The sequence below is a fragment of the Grus americana genome, chromosome 1 (genome assembly GCF_028858705.1).
Source record: "Grus americana isolate bGruAme1 chromosome 1, bGruAme1.mat, whole genome shotgun sequence".
NCBI classification, from domain to species: domain Eukaryota; kingdom Metazoa; phylum Chordata; class Aves; order Gruiformes; family Gruidae; genus Grus; species Grus americana.
Window position 1 is genome coordinate 140,113,160 of NC_072852.1, and position 18,638 is coordinate 140,131,797.

The window sequence follows — 18,638 nt, forward strand, 5'->3', positions numbered from 1 at the left end:
CACTTTTTGCCCTTTCTGTACCGGCTTTACCCCTCTGCAGGAAGGACTCCTAGACTCACCGGGTCAGGGAGCGAGTAACGGCGACAGAAGGTGACTTGGTAGCCATAAGGTATGTCCCTCTCTGCTCCTGAGGCAATCTGTGTACCTCATGTGATTAAAAACATTTAATCAGTCTTGAAGTTTCATAGCAAAGCTGTCATCACAACTGAGGTGAGTGCCCTTACCGCTAGGTAGTATTATCCTCTTCATGATTCCCTGGATGTAAAATTGTTTACTACTCAGTGGCAGAGTTTCAACCTGAAGATGAAGAATGATTTTTTTCATTCCCAGCCTTTACGCTTTCCTAGATCTCTCAACCTCCTCTAAACTGGCTTGTAGATGCATGCTCTGATGAACTTCACAGTCTTCTTTTAAAAATAAAAAAAAAAAAATTAGGCACCATGCGGGGTTGCCCATGTCCATTTAGTCCATGGACTCTGCACTTTCTCCCCTAGCCAGTATTGAATGATATTGTGGCTGGGGCCCATAGCTGGTGTCAGAAGATGGAAAGCATACCCAGGGTCCCAGTCTGTAAACATACTACGCGTCCCCTAAAAGGTTTCCTTATTCTACCTCTTTCCTGACTATGTGTTCCTTTGGCTTTGTCAGGCTAGTGTAACTACACAGGCTCCGTTAAGGAAAGCTGAAGGTTCAGTACCCTGAGAATCAATTGGATAAAAGTTTAAGCCACAGATAATGTTAGAGGGTTGGTGCCTTACAAGTCTCTGGTCAGCAGAGATTTACTGGTAGCAAGTTTTCAATAAACAGCAAAGAATTCTGCTCCAGTTTGCATTGCTTTCAAGGCAGAAAAGGAACTTGGGCTTAACCAGATACAATTCCTCAAAAGGCTTCTACGGCACTGCTGCCTTTCTACGGGCTTACCTAAGACAGTTTTATGGATGCAAACTATTTCTTTGCATGAAAAGAGGTTGTTATACCATTAGATCAAGGTGATCGTCCATTAAGATCTGGACCCTGACTTTAAATTGTGAAGGCCAGAGTCTGAATCTTAATGGATGATCACCTTGATTCATGTTATGGTGTAACAACTTTTCACTCAAAGAAAGGGTTTACATGTTCACAAAACAGTCTTAGGTAAATCTGCCAAGCCAACTTTTTAAAGTGAAGCTGCATTCCCCAACATGGATCTGAAGAGCAAAAAGGGGAAACACAGGGGATACCTGAAACTGAGCATAAGTTTAAAATGGGAAGATGGCATCCCTCTACATAGTCTGGTACTGAGTGCTTAAAAATTGATGTGCAAAAGTAAGTGTCTGCAGCGGTCATTCAGTGTACATTAATGCAGCTGCCTGAGCTCAAGCAAAAGACTTTTATCAATCTCATTAATTTCCAGAAAGGGCGGAATGCCATCTAGCTGCTAGGGATGGCCTCTTGTGACTGAATTTTGTTGAAAGATAATCAAAGAGGGTTGCCATTCAGTAGCATAAATCTTAGTATCGGAAAGGATTTCCCTTTATTTTTAGTACGTATCATAGGGGAGAAGGATGGGGCATGAAGCAGCTCCTTTTGCAGAATAATATGCTTTTTAAAAGCTTGGTGATGACTGGATGGCTGCGTTTTTCATGTTCTCTCTGGAGCTTAAGCAGTTATCTGGACAGTGGCATTAATCAGTTACTTCCCAATGCATTACATATGACAGTCTAAGGTTGACAATTACAAACCAATCAGCACATTTTCCTAAGCCTGAATATTTTGTCTGTTTGACAGGAGGAGGTATAACCTAAAAGATAAAAATAAGGAAAAAAATGAAAGAAGTTTTCACACATGGTACAAACTTCTAGTATTCTTTTTATCACTATCAGCACAAGCAAACCATTTTTAAAGTTGGGGTTTTTTTTTTTCCTCTTCATAGCTTGGTTTTTCATTTGTGAGCAATGAAGACCATATTAAACCAAAGTTATTCTCTTGCAGTCCAACTTGAGTGCATAAGGCTTCTGAGATGCTTTGTGTCTAATCTTTCGTAATACATATTGCTACCCAAAGCAACTTCATATCAAATTCTCTTAAGTGTCACAATGAAGAGGTCTGCCTTATAATTTCAACTACTTCACAGCATTTTTCACATAAATCAGGTAAAATAAAATATTATCTGCATAAAAAGGCTTTATTATTTGATAACTGTAGAATAAATAATGTTGGAGGGTTTTTTGTAACTGAGCTGACCATATATGCTGAATCTGTTCTCTTCAAATATAGTTTTCTTTTTCAAGGAAAATACCTGTGGCACTATTCTTTTATAGATAAGCCTAACATTAATCTACACAGGGAATCTAGCATGATTTATATTAAAGGAATGTTTTCTAAGTATTCAGGAGATGCTGTATAAGGTTTGCAAGGCCTATAATCCACATCATGCACTGTCTGCAATGTTTCATATTTTTGACAGTACATTTAAAGATGCGAGGATAATCAAGCCAGTTTTTATCCTACTAGGCAGCATAGTGCAAGCTTCAGTGGGAGTCTGGAATTCAGCATCTTTCCATATGCATAAGAAACCTTCAGCTGCTGAACCTTGTGTTGGTGCAAGCTCATCGCTCTCAGTACTGAACCAGCAGGTTAAAGCTATCATGGGCATTCTTAAGAACAATTTGCGACATCCTTTGTCTGCTGTACAGGTGAAGTTTTAGGCAGATTCTTATTGGTTTTGATGTAAATAAAAGCTACCAAGAATACCAAAATATTTTGGAAAAGCCATATGATCTATCAGGGTGTTTCCAGAACTCCCTGAATTATTTGCAGTTTTAGCAGCCTGTAAAACTGCGAGAACCTAGAGGCTGGCTCAGGTCTTCTGGCCTTCCAGGGAACAAACTGTGTGACAGTCGCTGTCTTAGACCCAGAGCTTCAGATTAAGATCTGTCACCTCCTGAATGATGATTTGGGAGTAGCCTGCTTGGTGCGTTTACTAGGAGGCCATGGGTCCTGCATCCTGTGGGCCCCCAGCAAATTTCCACCTGACAGTCTGACACTGAAGGATACTGCTGCAGAACAAAACACTGCAGTCCAGCCAGCCGCAGAGGCATCTTCATTCCTCCTGGTCACCTGCAGTCCCTGACGGACCCGGAGGAACCAGCAATTCACAGGCCTCTGTCTTCGGGTTGGAGATAACCCCTAGAAACCATCTGCTCCCTGGTGGGTCCCAGCGCAGAGTTTTGCTCTGCCAGCCCTTCCTCCTGCCCACGCAGCCGGCCGCTCTGCTTGTAGTGTGCTCCGGCAGGGTGGGCTCCTCCTGAATTGAGCTCCTCAGAGCATATTTCAGATGTTGCACAGGCAATGCCAGAGGAAAGAGAAATGACAGAGAAGAAAAGGTCTGTCTTGTGGACAGGACTGTCGTGTCCTAATGTAAGTCAAAACCCCCTATGTTTTAATATATGTACTCTATTAGAACATTTTTTTTTTTTGTAGCTATGCTTGCCCTCTTTTTCTTTCTTTTCCCATTTGTTCCTATATCAGGTGATATCTTCTGTGAAATTTTCTACGTTGTCCACACATCTGAACACCCAGATCTCACAGTACTACAATGTGAAATAAACTTGCTGGCAAGTGATGATTCTCACTGAGCTGTGAAGGACACAGACCATATTCACCTAGGTCTCTGTAAACTTTCAGTTGGATTTCAGTGAGCTGACACCTATCTCCAAAGGCTCATATTTCCCCCCTTTTTTTTTCTTTTCTTTTTTTCTGACATAGTAATTTGAGGCAAGTCAGGACATCTCTATTTTTAAAAGCCAGGAACCTGTGACATCCAGTCCCCGAGGGGGAAATACTATTTAAATAATTCTGTGTAGTTTCCTATGTCTGCTAAAAGAGAGATAAATACAATTAGAAAAAACGTGACTAATATCTTTCTCTGAATCCCCAGCGTGCACCATTTTTAGCCATCTGTTCTCTTTCCTCCAGGCCCCAGTCCCACATGTGCTAAACAGTAAGCACAAAACCTGTCTGCAAACCTGAAGTTAAGGGTATCTTATGCCTCCTAGTATAGGGGCATCTCCTACATCCTGGTTTTCCAGCTCTTAAACTGTACCTTCTGTAAAGAAGATGCCTTATTGACTACAAAGTGCATCTTTACCAGCTTACAACTTTCAGCATTTTTTGTTCTTTCAGTATTCCCACCATTTAGAGAAATACTGTTATCCTTCTTTGGGCACAGAGGAGGAACTGAGAAACAGAGCTAAATGACTTGCTCTGGGCCATACAGTGACTCTGTGACAAACCAGGATGTGATACCATTAAATAATGCTGTAGAGGACTACACTTCCCTCTGAAGCTTAACTCCCAGTTTAAACTGACATATTCTACAAGCAGGCACCATGTTACAATACCAATGCTCGTTAAATGATAGACTGAAAGTCAGTCTCAAAGTACCAGAGCAGCACATTCTCCTTGAGACTTCCTTGTTAACAAATTGTGAATCATGTCTATCCCATCAATAACCTGTTGTGACAAACAACACTTTTCCTTGTTAGATCAGGCAGTGGCATTACAAAAATGGTACATTGTGCTTTTATTTTGCAGATAAACAAGTCTACTTTAATTACCATGGTCTGATATGCCATCTCCAGAACAGAAGGTACAGTACTGAAAGGTATAATACATTTGCAATAAAGCGAAGGTTTATTTTAGGCATTAAATGAAATGGCATTAACATAGAGTATGAAAAATACTGCCCTATTCTTAATAGAATCTTTCTCGAAGGAACAATTGTAAAAATGGATTTCAGATTTTACTGCTTAAGTCAAAATATTAAATGTTGTACTAAATTATATTTTGAAAAATATGAAGCATGTGCCACAAAGAAGAAAGAACTTGTATTATTCAGGGTGTCTTGGGTGTGTTTTAATTTCTTAGATTTCATAATGCAAAGTTAATCCTCTCTAGACCTTAAATAAGTAGGAGTTTAGCAGAGTCAAGGAGTCCTAAAAGTCAAATCTTTTCACAAAGAACATTTTTCATTTTCTGATTGATTGTGGCAAAATAGCCACTGTGATCAATATGAGAAGCAAATGGAAGGGATGAGTGGCAAAGAAATAGGTGGAAAAGTATTTGAGGTCTGTGGACTTTTTAAGAAAGGAGATTAGAGAGATGGTACCAAAAGCCAAGGAGGGTATAAAAGAAAGGCCATATTCAGGTAAGAAGAAATCAGAGCAGTAGAAAAATTATCATTTTTGATACCTCAGTCAGGCAGCATGGAACAGCTGCCGTGCCTAACGGAACAAACAATTCTTGCACCAGCAGACAGAAAAGAAATAATAGAAACATAGCATCTTCCCAATGAAAAGACATAGATGTGGATGTCCTTGAGAATATAAATTGAGATCCCTGTTAAGGTCGCAGCCCAGCAACCATGGGAACAAAACAGATCTGATGACACCAAACACCTTGTCTGAGTTACTGCTGTATACCTAACACACAACCTATTTCCTCCCATACGCTTCAGCAGGAATATTTGCTTGAAGAGTTTTGTGTAAGCTGCAGCAGAGCTGCGGGAGCTGGATAGAGCATCCCCCTTTGCCGCAGCGCCCAGTGCCGGGGCAGCCGGCACCCTGGCCACAGCCCAGGCTGCCCACCTGCTGTGCCCCAAAGGGGTTCTTGGGCCACGTGGTGAGGACCAAAAATTTGGGATGTATGGATCCTGCTGTGATGTCAAGAGGCAGCCACTGATCACTGCAGAAGAGTACCTGTATTCAAACTGCAAGCATCTTTCTTCCTAAGTTTATGTAGTACATTCAGTGATTAAATAAAGCAAAGAGGGAATTATGCCATATGAATGGCCATCTGACAGCTTTCCAGGTACAATATAAACAGTCCTGAGTGGTTATCAGGGAAATACTTGACTAGACTACCTTTATCAGCAGAAACAGAACTTTGCTACCTACAGAGAGCTTGCAGAGCACATACTTAAGATACGCAATCATGAACACAAGGTGAAACATCAAAAATAGGACTTCAGGGAAAGAGTACATTTCCCAGGACAGGCATCTGGATATTGTGGAGAATGAAATTTTGAGTCAAACTGCAGCAGAAAAATCAAATAAAGCCTAAGTTTTACAGACAGAGAAATATACCATATATCACAATATATTTTTATAGGACAGGCTTCAATAGCTCCCAAGAACCAGGTCACAACCTTAATGTTGGCTGACTGAAGCTATTGCATTACATCACAGATCACTTTTGCATTAGTGATATGCTAATACCACCAAACAGATTTTAATACATTATAATGTTGGAATTAACCGGTGTTTTCTGATAAGGAGCAAGTCATCTTCTATTATCAGACATCAAATCATTTTAGTGTTTTGCCGATATGTTCTCCTATGGTACAATCTGCCAAAGAAAATAATTTGTCTGCCTGTAGAGTGGAAAAAAAAATGTGCCTGAATAAGATGCAGATAAAAATGGATACAGAAATTAGCCCTGAAGTACTGTAGATTTCCCAAGGCCTTGCTAAGAACTCAGACACAGTTATATTTGGCTTTAAGTGCTCAAGTCCAAGTTTATTCTCAGAAAATGATAGATCCTATTCAGAGAGCTTAAATGATGGCAAAGATATTTAAAGGAAGACCAAATTTTATTTATTTGTGATGCACACTACATTCATCAGAGGAAGAATAGGTATCATAGATAGATAGATAGATAAACATATCTTTATAGTATCATGTGAATTTGGAACTCAGATATCAAGTATGGACCAAATCTTTGATTTTAGTAAATGGGCTATGACCATAAGGGTATGTCTATATCAGGGATTGAAGGATTTGTGAGGTTTTGGGGGGTTATGAATTTGGCTGGCATTATATATATATATATGGAGACTTATGGTACACACTCAAGCACACATCTGGTGCACTTGAAGTGGTTTCCTTTGGAAACAGAGGTGGATGCCATGCAATAAGACACTAGCCAGGGACCACCATTTTAATGTGGATGCAAGGTCTCCCACTACATAGCTCTCTACATTTTTATGGCACATGTAATATTAGGTTGTTGGCAATCTGTTTATTATTTTATATCCATGATGCTTGTTAATAGAGATGCTGTTATAGGTCTGCTCTTTACCTATCTATCAGTTACCAAATTATAGTAACAGGTGAACCTCTTCACTATTATCTGTCTATTTTCAATTACTTGGTGCTATGTCCTACCAATGGTGGATAATACTTCGCAAAAAGGACAGGAAAGTGTGCATTTATTGGTTGTAATTGACAGAAACTATAGGTAAATTCCTTACTGTGTAAGAAAAAGCTGAAGCTGAAGATCTAGAAAATGATCTCATCTAGAAAATACCTACAGCTTACACATTTGCAGATGAGGATGGCAACATGTACTTCATACCAATTCTTGTATTATAAAGACAGAAAAGGTGTGTCTTGCCCTCCTCTTGGAACATTTTTCTTAACTGAAATTCTCTTCTATTGCAATGATGTATTGAAAGACAGGTCCTCCTACATAACAAAACCTTCCAAAGGCTAGTACCGCAGTGGTTCAAGTCAGCTACCCACACTCTCTTCTTCCAGTTTCTGAAAGGGAATTGCAGCTTGTTTATCCCGAGTGCAGCTCTGTCAGGCTCCCTTCTGAGTCATGGTCGCAGTAGCAAGACTGAAAGAGAGATGAGCAGCACGGCTGGAGCCACGGCTTCCACAGGAGGTTGTCCCATGACAGCTGGTCAGGGACAGCATGCAGGGATCTGGTGTGGTTGTCCACTGCTAGGTGTATGACCCTGAGGATTTCGTAGAAACGGCTCTCTGTTTCTGGAGTCAGTGGAATTTTCTCTTCAGGGTCTCTGGAAAGATCGAAGAGCAGTGGGGGATCATGCCATGTGATGAATCCTCCATGGCAGAAGCAAACGTGAGAATCGTAGCAACCATTGGAGTCTTCAGGACTGAAATTTGGAGTGAAGAAGAAGACTTTCCAGACAGATTCACCTGCAATTTACAGACACAAAACAGCTGGTGATAAAATGACAAACTAAAAGTCCTCTAGTCTTATGAAAGTCTAATTTACACCACAGGAAATCAGTCTTTTGGTACAACCTCGCTCTGTACAGGAACTGCAATATATTGAAAGAGTAAAACAAAATTGAGCAAACCAAAAATAATTACCAAAACACAGCAATTTTCATGCTACACATATTTATGAAATAATTATGATCATTTTATTCCCTTGGAAGAATTCTGATTAACTTAATCATAGAAGACTTAAAAGAACTTTGCATTTTTACATAAATAGTGCTCAGAAGATTTGCATAAATATTTACTAAGCCATTGCACTGTCGTCTTATAAAAATGCACCTTTGCCCCTTGACCATATCCAGACACTGTTGGGCCATGTCTGCTTCTCATTTTGCTAATCAAAATAATTTCATTTTTACCTTTTTCTCTCTTCCTCTCTTTGTTGTATTAACCCATTGCCTTCTGCCACATGCTTCATTGCAAACACCTAGAGACAGAGCTTCTCGTTTTATTAAATGTGTTGACATGAAAAGGTATGGATGCTAAATTCCTGTCTTAGGCCTCTAGATGTTTTTCCAAAAATAAATAACTGTTACTGTACTACAATTTTTAGGTGACATTCTGCTTTGTAAAATTGGAACCAAAGGTCTTCATTTATAGATTGGTCATTCTCTCTCAGCTTAATTTGCTGTGTACAGAAGCTGAACTGTCTGCACTAGTATAACTACAGTCAGTATTTTCACTGTTTAAAAATATTAATTATTTCCTGGATTAAGAATAAGCAGATATCAGTTGGTTCCTTCAAGAAGCACTCTTGAACAGAAGATACACTGGAGAATCTGCAAATACTTAAAAAAAAAAGAGTAAACAAAAAATAGCTACTATTTTCCTCAAGTATCACAGAACAGACAAGGAAGGCAGGAACAGACAGACACTTCCAGAGAAGCACACCATCCTCCCACAGCCAGGGAAGCATACAGTTCTCCAGAAATGGACCAGAGAATAACTAATTAGAGTCAAAAATCTGTACTTTATTCTTAATAAAAGTAGGATACTAAATAGCTGAGGTCTATGATGTCAGACTATCTACCCGCTTGAGTGTATACAGACATATTAGTCAGTAATTTACATTCCTCAGCACCCTATTGTGAAAAATGTTTTTTGTATCACCTCATTTTTTTAAATACTGAGAGAAAAACTCTTTTTGGTATTTTGTTGAATTTCGTTAAGTTCACAGAAAGCTTGTTAATGTAGTAACAGACTGTCACAGATCTATGTGCTCTACAGCGGTTAATATTCATTAATCAATTCATCAGTTCAACAGAACAAAGTACTAAAAAATGCAGAAGCGGCAAAGATGACCTGGTACATGCCATGCTGTAACTACATAACATTCCATTTTTAAAGATAAAAACAGATTTAAAGAAAGAAATGTTTCAGCGGACTAAAGAGTCACAGGCTGCAGTTCTAGTCTATAGCATGAATTTAAAGGACAGTAGGCGACCTTAAGATTCTTTACAGCTTCTTCTATCCCACAGCATTTTTCACATTATAAGAGAATTTACCTTTAGGAACCAATTCAATGACAGAGCCCCGAGACTTCCAGTTCACTTAGTCTGCACTTAAATCAGGGTTGGAGGGGTGATGGTTATTATACGTATTAGACTGGGAGAACCCTCTGAATGCTGCTTGAAAGTCAGCAAAGGGGAAGGAGCTTTAAAGGCTGCGAGTGACTTGCTGGCACAGACAATAGGATGCGGCAGGCTTTAAAAGGCTCTGGCTGTGACAGCAGCAATGGCACAGACTTACTGGGGAGAAGGGAAGGGAGAAGGGAAGGGAAGGGAAAAGGGAAGGGAAAAGGGAAGGGAAAAGGGAAGGGAAAAGGGAAGGGAAGGGAAGGGAAGGGAAGGGAAGGGAAGGGAAGGGAAGGGAAGGGAAGGGAAGGGAAGGGAAGGGAAGGGGAGACGAGACAGTATTCCTTCATCTACCTTTCCAATAACATTTTGAAATGTTGATTTGATACTTGAATTTTTGCTGTTTTCTCAGTATTAAAATAAACTAACAAAATCTAACACCCCCTCTTAAATTTCTTTGAACTTATGCACAGAACATTTCCCAGAGGAGAAATATGCCTCTCATTTACTGAGATTTAGAATTTACATTCTGGGAAGGTATGTAATCCTACACTAAGCATTCCTTCAGGCTCTTTAAAAGTGTTTAATTGGCAAGATGGACAATGAAGAACAGACAAGGCTGAAGGGCTTTATTAATCAGTGCACCATGTGCCTTTGTAGACGATGCAACATTTGCCCCACCCGAGAATTTGATTCAGGGCACTATAATACCTTGATAGAAGAGCAGAAAAAATTCATATAGCTATTAAAATGTCACCCAGAAGGAATTCCAGTAAGGCCATGCACAGGAGAACTTTGTGGTCAGGCTGTCCTACCACACATCTATCTTTGATGGTACACTTGTGCTGAATGACACTGAAAACAAATTTTTAGCGCACTTTTTTTTTAATGTTGGGCACTGTAGCACCAGGCCAGTTCAAGGCCTTACAGACAGCAATATAGTTGGGCATTCTGAATTAATGTAGGTCAGTACAAGCAGCTCATATAGGTAAGGCATAGGGAAAAGAAAGAAAGAAAGAAGTTGTATCATGATTTTTTTTCCCCACAGAATAAAGACTTGTTCAGATTTGCCTATATACAGAGCATATGGCATGTTGCAAAATCATGCATGAGGTTGGAGACAGGGCATGTGTGACATCACATCATGTCTGAATCACATTGCTAATGTTTTGAAGAGCTGATGCTAGCTTATCAGCTATGCAGCTATATAATGTCATGATCATACTGAGCAAAACACTGAGCTCTGGGAGAGCAAAGTCTGTTATTGTGCGATGTTCGTCTGTTGCACTGCAGCGATGTTTCGGCGAGGACCTGGAATTTCACGTGGTGCTGGAGGAAGAGCAGCGCAGACTTTAACCACTGATTTCCTAAGCATTATAAAACCTAAAGCATATCTGTCAGTGGCTGCGGCTGTGGAGCAGCCAGTGTAATATACTGGGAGACATAAAGAGCTGTCAGACTTCTAATCTGTAAAGCTGATGAACTGTATAAGGCTCAACATTAAAAAGAGAGAGCTCTCTCCCAGTGTCTCTCAGCTGATATAAAACCTCATTTTGTCAGAGGGTTAACTACAAGGATCAAATTAATCTCTCAGTAATTAATGATACCTTTGTTCTGCAAAGCATCTGGATAGTAAACTCTCTTTATATAAAAAGATAACTATATGTCTCTTCCTCAGTGAAGTTAGTAGTAGAATTGTCAGGGCTCCCCACAGTCAAGTATATCAGCTCCCTTCTAAAACAGCCGGTAAACCCTAATTCTGCAGCACCCTTCAAGATTCTGTCCCGATGCTTCACAGCTACTTTGTTTAGTGTCCATTTTCCCTGCAATTCTCCAGCTCTCTGAATTGTCCAACAATTTCACCTATTCAGCTCTCAGAATACCTCTTTCCTTCACACATTAAGGAAAAAAAATACACAAGTTGTACATATAAATAGTCTCAAAATAGGTTGCAATTAGTTCAAGCAAATCTGCTATGAACACAATTGTTCAGAGTTTGATCTCCCTAACAGAATCCTCTTCTGTTTTATTATCCTTCACCAATCTATTTATCCTGTCATACTCATACAGACAACCGTAGCTCCGACAGACAGGTAGCAGCCGTGAGATTAAATAAAAGTCTCTCAGTAAGATATATTAATATTTCCAAAATGAAGTGACACACTGGATATGGATGTCATTTCTGTTATAATAGCACTGTTCTTAATCACTGATGGCTAAACGGTGCTTTCCGATAAGCTGTTCTTGAAGTGAATAGTAGCTATTGCTGTATTATTGTCTGGACCCCATTTTTACTGCATTTAATCTATGACAGTAGCTTTATAGGTTTGCTGCTACTGTCATCTCTTTTGTCCATATTATTTTGTTTCTTCTTTCTGTAGAAGAACAAGTTAAACAAGTCTGTTCTTCACTGTCAATTGGGGAGCTGGTGTCTCCTTGAATTCAGACGCCTTTGAGCATAACCCTTTGAGCACAGTGTACTGATGTAAATTGCCCACAGACTTTTCCTGAATCTCGAGTGTGCTCTGTAGCCATTGTCAGCTCCCACACTCTAACACTCGCCAGCTCTTCTTCATGTATACGGAGAAAGCTGCAACGCACTTGAAAATAACATTTTTCAGATAACCCTTGTTATTTAGATTGAATCCTTTCTTCCTGCTTCCTATATCCTTAGAATCATTTAGAATTTTTAGGTTGTCTTCTAATCTTATATAAAGTAGATATCACATATGTGTATATATTCAGCTCTTAAGTTATTTAACAATTTAGAAAAGGTTTCAGTTGGTAAATTCTTGTAGAACTATATGTGACACATAGAGAATACTATTTGGTTACTATAAAGAAAATATACATATTATTTTTATGACTATGCATTCCTCAAACAGCTAATAAAAATCTGCTATTTGAGTTTAAAAATTTGTAACTTTATTGTTCTTTCAGTGAAAATTTGTAATTTTTTAGATTTGTGCTATTTTAAGTATCTGGGTATCTTATGATGTTATACTGTTACATCGGTGAAAAGACAGCACATTATGTCCCAGTGTAGGTGGAGAATAACCGAGTGATATTCAAAGACATAATGCTAGTTTATGAGAATCAGTTGTTGCTAGAAGAAGCTTGCATAAAGAACTGTGCAGAATATACAGTATTTGAGGTAAAACCATGAAAAGACCCAGTAGTAGCAGTGATTTTAAAATCTTATGATAGAAACTGCAGTGTTAAGTATCCTCTAAAACAGAAAGGATTGCACATTGGTGGATATCTAACAATTACACTGAACAACTGCTGGAGGAAAAATATAATACATAGTGAAACTGTGCTCAGGCTGCTGAAATCAAGACAGAAATCTCATGACTGAGCTCATTATCTAGAGAAAGTGCTGTGCTGTGAGGAGCTTCCACTGAATCCTGTTCAAAAGTCAAGATTATCTGCTGAATGGTAGCAGCTGACAAAGAATTATTTTCCTGAATTCGTTATCATCATCTTCAAAAAGGATTGATTTGATCATTTGCAGTGTTTTCTTTTCTTGTTGAAGAAAATCCCAAATAAGAAGAACCTCTGGGTACATAAACTCTGCTGCTAAAATAGGAAGTGCTATAATACAATCTTATGCCTCGTATTTGGAAGTCTTAGTTAACAGCAACATGGAAGAATACATGTTGCCCTGGAAAAAAACTCCATCCACAGTAATTTCATGCACATAATCTAGACACTTGCTAAAGATTTGTTTGAATAATCTATTTACTTGCTGAATGGCCCATGTAATTTTTGGTTCATCCAAGCAGCAGCTGATGGCACGCTGAAGACAGAAGATAATGTTGGCACAAAAAAATTACTGGTCTTTTCCAACTTTTATTCAAAAGTCCTTGAAAACAGAAAAGCCTTATTTTATTGTTTGTGAGAGAAATAGTATTGATTTGCATGTATCGGCTTTCCATTGGAGTCATTGAGATACAGTTAAGAACCGAGATAGCAACACACTTAAGAATGTAACAAACAGAGCCACTTTGCCAAAGATGGGAAAAAAACAAAGAGAAACCTATTCAGAATTATGTTTTGTCTTTTGTTCTTTCTGTCCTTCAGAAATGCATTTTATTAACAGAAAATAAATCAAGGACAATCATTACTTTCTTACATAAAGTGGATGCAATCATTCTGAGTGAAATAAACAGACCTGCAAGATTGAGACAGCGATTTTCCTGATACTGAGCAAACATCTCAAATGAGACAAAGATGCAAAGGAAGTCCTAAGCAACTTCTGCAAATATTTTCAGATAAGTTTGAACCAACCAAAACCAAAACCATCCCCAGGAATTTGTTTATAAATTACTTTCTCCAGACATTTTTCATAATTTGGATGTCAAAAAAATCTTTGATGCACAGAATGCTAATGAAGTATTCCAAATCATTAATCTGAAAATTTATAGTGTGTTTAACCTTTAATTAGCAAGAAGAATATCTAAACCCAAAGAAATAACTATGCAAAGTTAAAAATACTTTAAAAATAAAAGTAGAAATTTTGTAAATGCAATATCCTAGAATTTTGTGCATTTCCAAAGAGTACTGAATATTCATCTGTTTTATTTTAAAAAATTGAGGACAAAGGTGAATTATGCTTCCTTACAGCTGTCTCAGCTGATTTTTTAATTTTTTTTATTTTATTTTTAAAAAGCTACTAAGATACTTAGGAAATCTGAAAAAAAAAATTGTTTCATTTTCAAAATTGAATCAGTTAAGCTTAAATCACAACATAGTAAAAGGGTTCCTTTTGTCAGAGTAAAAAATTGAGTTAAAGAAAGTAACAATTTTTTCTAAGTGATATTGTGCAAAAATCTCAGTAACAGTCAGCCCTAAATATTTAAAAAAAAAAAAATCTGAATGACTGAATTTCGGTTTTATTGTAAGGACTATAGTGTGTGTAGTTTAGGATCTGAAATATACAATAATAGTTTTTGTCCCACTGTTAGAAAATGCATATCTTTGCCAGAATCTGAAAATAGCAAAAGATTACAAATCGTGTTAAAAACTTTGGGGTGAATAGCTGAAATTAAATAGGAACTTGTGCTTTTTTTTTTTTTTAATTAGAATAAAAAGTTGGAAAAACTGTGCAGGTATTAAGCCAATTAGAACTACAACATGTATATACATGTTTGTATATAAATTTATTCCTAAGAAAGTTCCTAGAAGTCTATTTTCTGTTTTCATATGGACATGTTCAAGGTTAAGGTATTTCAGAGAAATCCAGCAGTTTGCCAGTGTGGACCTCTATACAAAAAACAAACTTCATTTCAGAGTTCTCCAGCCAGCATGAATGCTTGAGTTTGAAAAGAAAAGTTTTAGGAAAGCAATGGGAATATTTTCTTGTCTTGGTGGTATGCAAGATGGATGCAGAGATCTTCAGCTGTTCTCCAGATGACAGTAAGTGATGGAAAAGGGAAAGAACCTTGACTCTCTCCTCCTAATTTCCAGCTTTAAGGAATGCATGTGTGCAGCATAGTGAAAAACAGGCTTACCCTTCTGAAGTGCTATAACCTGCTAAAATCTTCTTCCTACTAAAAACAATAACAGAGAAGGGTCTCCCGAGGCTGCAAATGAGATTAATATATTTTAACTGTTCCTCGTATAGGACTTAAATGGAGAGGTCAGAATTGTTTTGATGAAAGGTTACTTCAGATCTGTCACTCAATTAATACAAAATCATTTTGGCTGGTAAACTATGTTCAGTCATGCGTGAAGTAAACAAAATAATCGAAGTCTTTGGGGGTTTTGTTTGTTTGCTTGGTCGGTTTTGTGGGGTTTTAGTTTTGGTTTTTTAATAAGGAATGGTTCATTGGACTGGTGTACAGGAGGTTTGGCTTGTGCCTTCCGTGCTGCAACCATCCTTGACCCTTAGTTTGCAATCTAAATTGGGAGAAAGGGAAATGCAAGTAAGAAACAAACAAACAAACAAACAAAAAACCCCAACAGAAAGAAGGTCTCCATTTCAATTTACCCAACTGGATAAGGAAGTTGGGTTTATGTTCTTACTATGATTAGGAATAGGGTACATAGTAAAAAAAAAAAAAAAAAAAAAAGGTCAGGATTTAAATTTTTTTCCCTTTATTTGTCTCTGTGTCCCAGAGTAAGTGGGGGAATGCTGGTAGGGATTGGAGCACTGCAAGTCCCAGGGCATAAATAGCTCTGCCTGAGCCTAACAATAACTCGGCTGCCGCTGTCACAGAGCAGAGCAGAGGCAAGAAAATACTGTAACAGTATTTGTCATGCTTGTCAGCTGAAACACTTTCCTACCTAAAATATTGTTAGCAGAAATGTGTATCAGTTGATTACGTCAATTTTCTTGAGCTTGATATAAACAGTTTTGTGGTGTCTGTAGAAGCTAGAAATGCTCTTCTCCCCTTCGGCAGTTACATTATTTCACACTTACCAAATAATATGTCCATACTGTGTCACCCAAATTCAGCTGCAGCTGCTCTGATATGAGGATCAAGATAGCAAATTAAAATGCTTAATGAGATAGTTTAGGTAAATGACACTTGATGCTTGTTCTGCTTCCTCCAGCTGTTGTGGTTGAAACACTGAACATAAACTAGGGATTTGGGAGACCATTTGGGATGCCTCCATGAAATGGGCAAGATCAGACAGAGAGAGAGAAAGAAAGAAAAAAAGGGGGGGGCAAATGAAGAGTGAAGATCATGGTCACAAAGCAAGTTAGGATGCAGGGGAAAAATATCTTCAATAATCAAGTACATTAAAAGATCGTAACAGACTTCAGCAAGAAACAGTAATGAGTGACTCAGATGTTCAACACAGTGCAAAAAGGTGTGTCTTCTTGATATTATTGAAGAAGAAAACCAGGAGCAAAGAAAGAAGCCAAAAGAACTTAAAAAACACACACCCCAAAACCCCACAAAACCAAAACAAAGCAAAAACCCCCACAAAAACCACTTGCAAGATAAGAGACCTCTCTGGAGAGAACAATGGAAGTGAAGGAACTTGTGAGACTAAGAAACAGAAAAGGCAAATGAAAGAATAACCCTCTTGAGGGTCAGAGTGTATTAGAACTTCTGCAGCTGCAGAAGGGAAAGACTCACACAAGGGTTTGATCAATTAAGAGGATCAAAAGGAGTTTCACTATCAGTGAGAACAGAAGCTCAGAAATGAGGAGGGAAAGGGGAATAAACAGATGGGAAAAGGATGGAAACAGGATTAAAGGACATAGTTCAGAAGGGAGAAAAGGGCCTGTGCTTTGTCCAACAGAAAAGTAAGTAACCTGAAGACTCATGAGTTATTGCTGAAGGGAAAGTAAATTGTTTTCCGCAACCTACATATTCTGAATTAGATACTTGATGTTATTTAAATCTTTCATGGGATTGCGTAGCTGAACCAGTGGAGAACAGACATAAATGCACATCACGCTGACACTTCAGTGTTTTTCATGCAAGGTAACCCTCAAAACCAGAAAAGTGCTCTGCTGCATTTGCCTTCTACTGTTGAGGAAATCTCAAGAAAAAAACTTTGCTGTAGACTATCACATGCAAATGTGTAAATATCAGTAAAAGATATGTCTATGTATCTATGGAAACTTGTTATTGTTAAAAAATCACAGAATCACAGCATTATTTAGGTTGGAAAATACCTTTAAGATCATCGAGTCCAACCATTAATCTAACACTGCCAAGTCCACCACTAAGACGTGTCCCTAAGCACCACATCTACACATCTTTTAAGTACCTCCAGGGATGGTGACTCCACCACTTCCCTGGGCAGCCTGTTCCAATGATTGACAACTATTTTGATGAAGAAATTTTTCCTAATATCCAATCTAAACCTCCCCTGGCACAACTTGACGCCATTGCCTCTTGTCCTATCGCGTGTTACTTGGGAGAAGAGACCAACACCCACCTGGTTACAACCTCCTGTCAGGTAGTTGTAGAGAGCAGTAAGGTCTCCCCTCAGCCCCCTCTTCTCCAGGCTAAACAACCCCAGTTCCCTCAGCTGCTCCTCATCAGACTTGTGCTCCAGACCCTTCGCCAGCTTCATTGCCCTTCTCTGGACACGCTCCAGCACCTCAATGTCTTTCTTGTAGTGAGGGGCCCAAAACTGAACACAGTATTCAAGGTGTTACAAGTTTCTGTATAATCTCTCTGATAGATTACATTGCCACTGCATGTTGCTTTTAAGAAAAAGGTTGGTGACAAGGAATGAGGTTCAATGAGACTTAATGAAGTTTATGAAGTAATTTTGGGGAAGGACATCTGTGCCTCCACATTAAGAGCTGCCCCAACCACTAAAAACAGTTACCGGTAAGAAAGAATAAAAAGATTCTCAGAGAGCTGATAGCTCACAGACAAGGTGAATGACTGTTTTAGTCTTGTTTTAAAAGGAGAATTGAACAAGTGAAGCAAGTGGCAGTCTTTTAATTATATTTTAAAGATCTTTATGCCAGTGTAACTCAAATCGGTATCTGTATTTCATCCATGTTTTTCTTTTCTGACCATTCTCGTCAGTTCTTTCAAGACACTGATGCATGCATAAAATGTCATTCTGTACTACAAAAACAGTTTACTCTTTGTATTTTACTGCACAGTCTAACCTGGCTACCTTATTTATTGCATATTTGTAGTCAGGTCCTTATTTGAACCTCTCCTGATTTAAAAGAAAAATTACAATAATTAAATGACATGATCCTAAAATTCTCAGTCAAGTTCAAGAGACTCCTGACACTTAGAAAAATATTAATGTTTTTCAAGATGGCAAGACATTTCTAATTTTAAATTCAACGTACTGAGTAGGATTTATTGTTCATTACTATGCTGCTACTTAGTATGCAATTTGACAATCTGGTCACCTCACCCAATTTTGGATCACTGCAATGTGGAGGTCTTTATGTAAGCTAGTTACTTGCCTATACTGATCTGCCTTTGTTAGAAGTCTGCTTTAGGGTGAGAAGAATTCTGCTCATTTCTCTTTTGATAAGACTGATTAGCTCAGG

General features: G+C 38.4%; 1 protein-coding gene across 7 annotated transcripts in view; it reads right to left on the reverse strand.

Moving 5' to 3' along the window:
• Positions 1–2,270: 2,270 nt before the first annotated feature.
• STS (steroid sulfatase) overlaps positions 2,271–18,638 on the reverse strand; it is a 125,598-nt gene continuing 109,230 nt past the window's right edge. For 6 of the 7 annotated variants that reach the window (XM_054813486.1, XM_054813488.1, XM_054813491.1 and 3 more), the window contains one exon: positions 3,846–7,985. In XM_054813486.1, coding sequence (XP_054669461.1) covers positions 7,603–7,985 — 383 coding nt within the window. In that variant the 3' untranslated portion in view covers positions 3,846–7,602. Of the gene's footprint in view, positions 7,986–18,638 lie in introns of all 7 variants that reach the window. The other variant, XM_054813487.1, reaches the window with a different exon arrangement.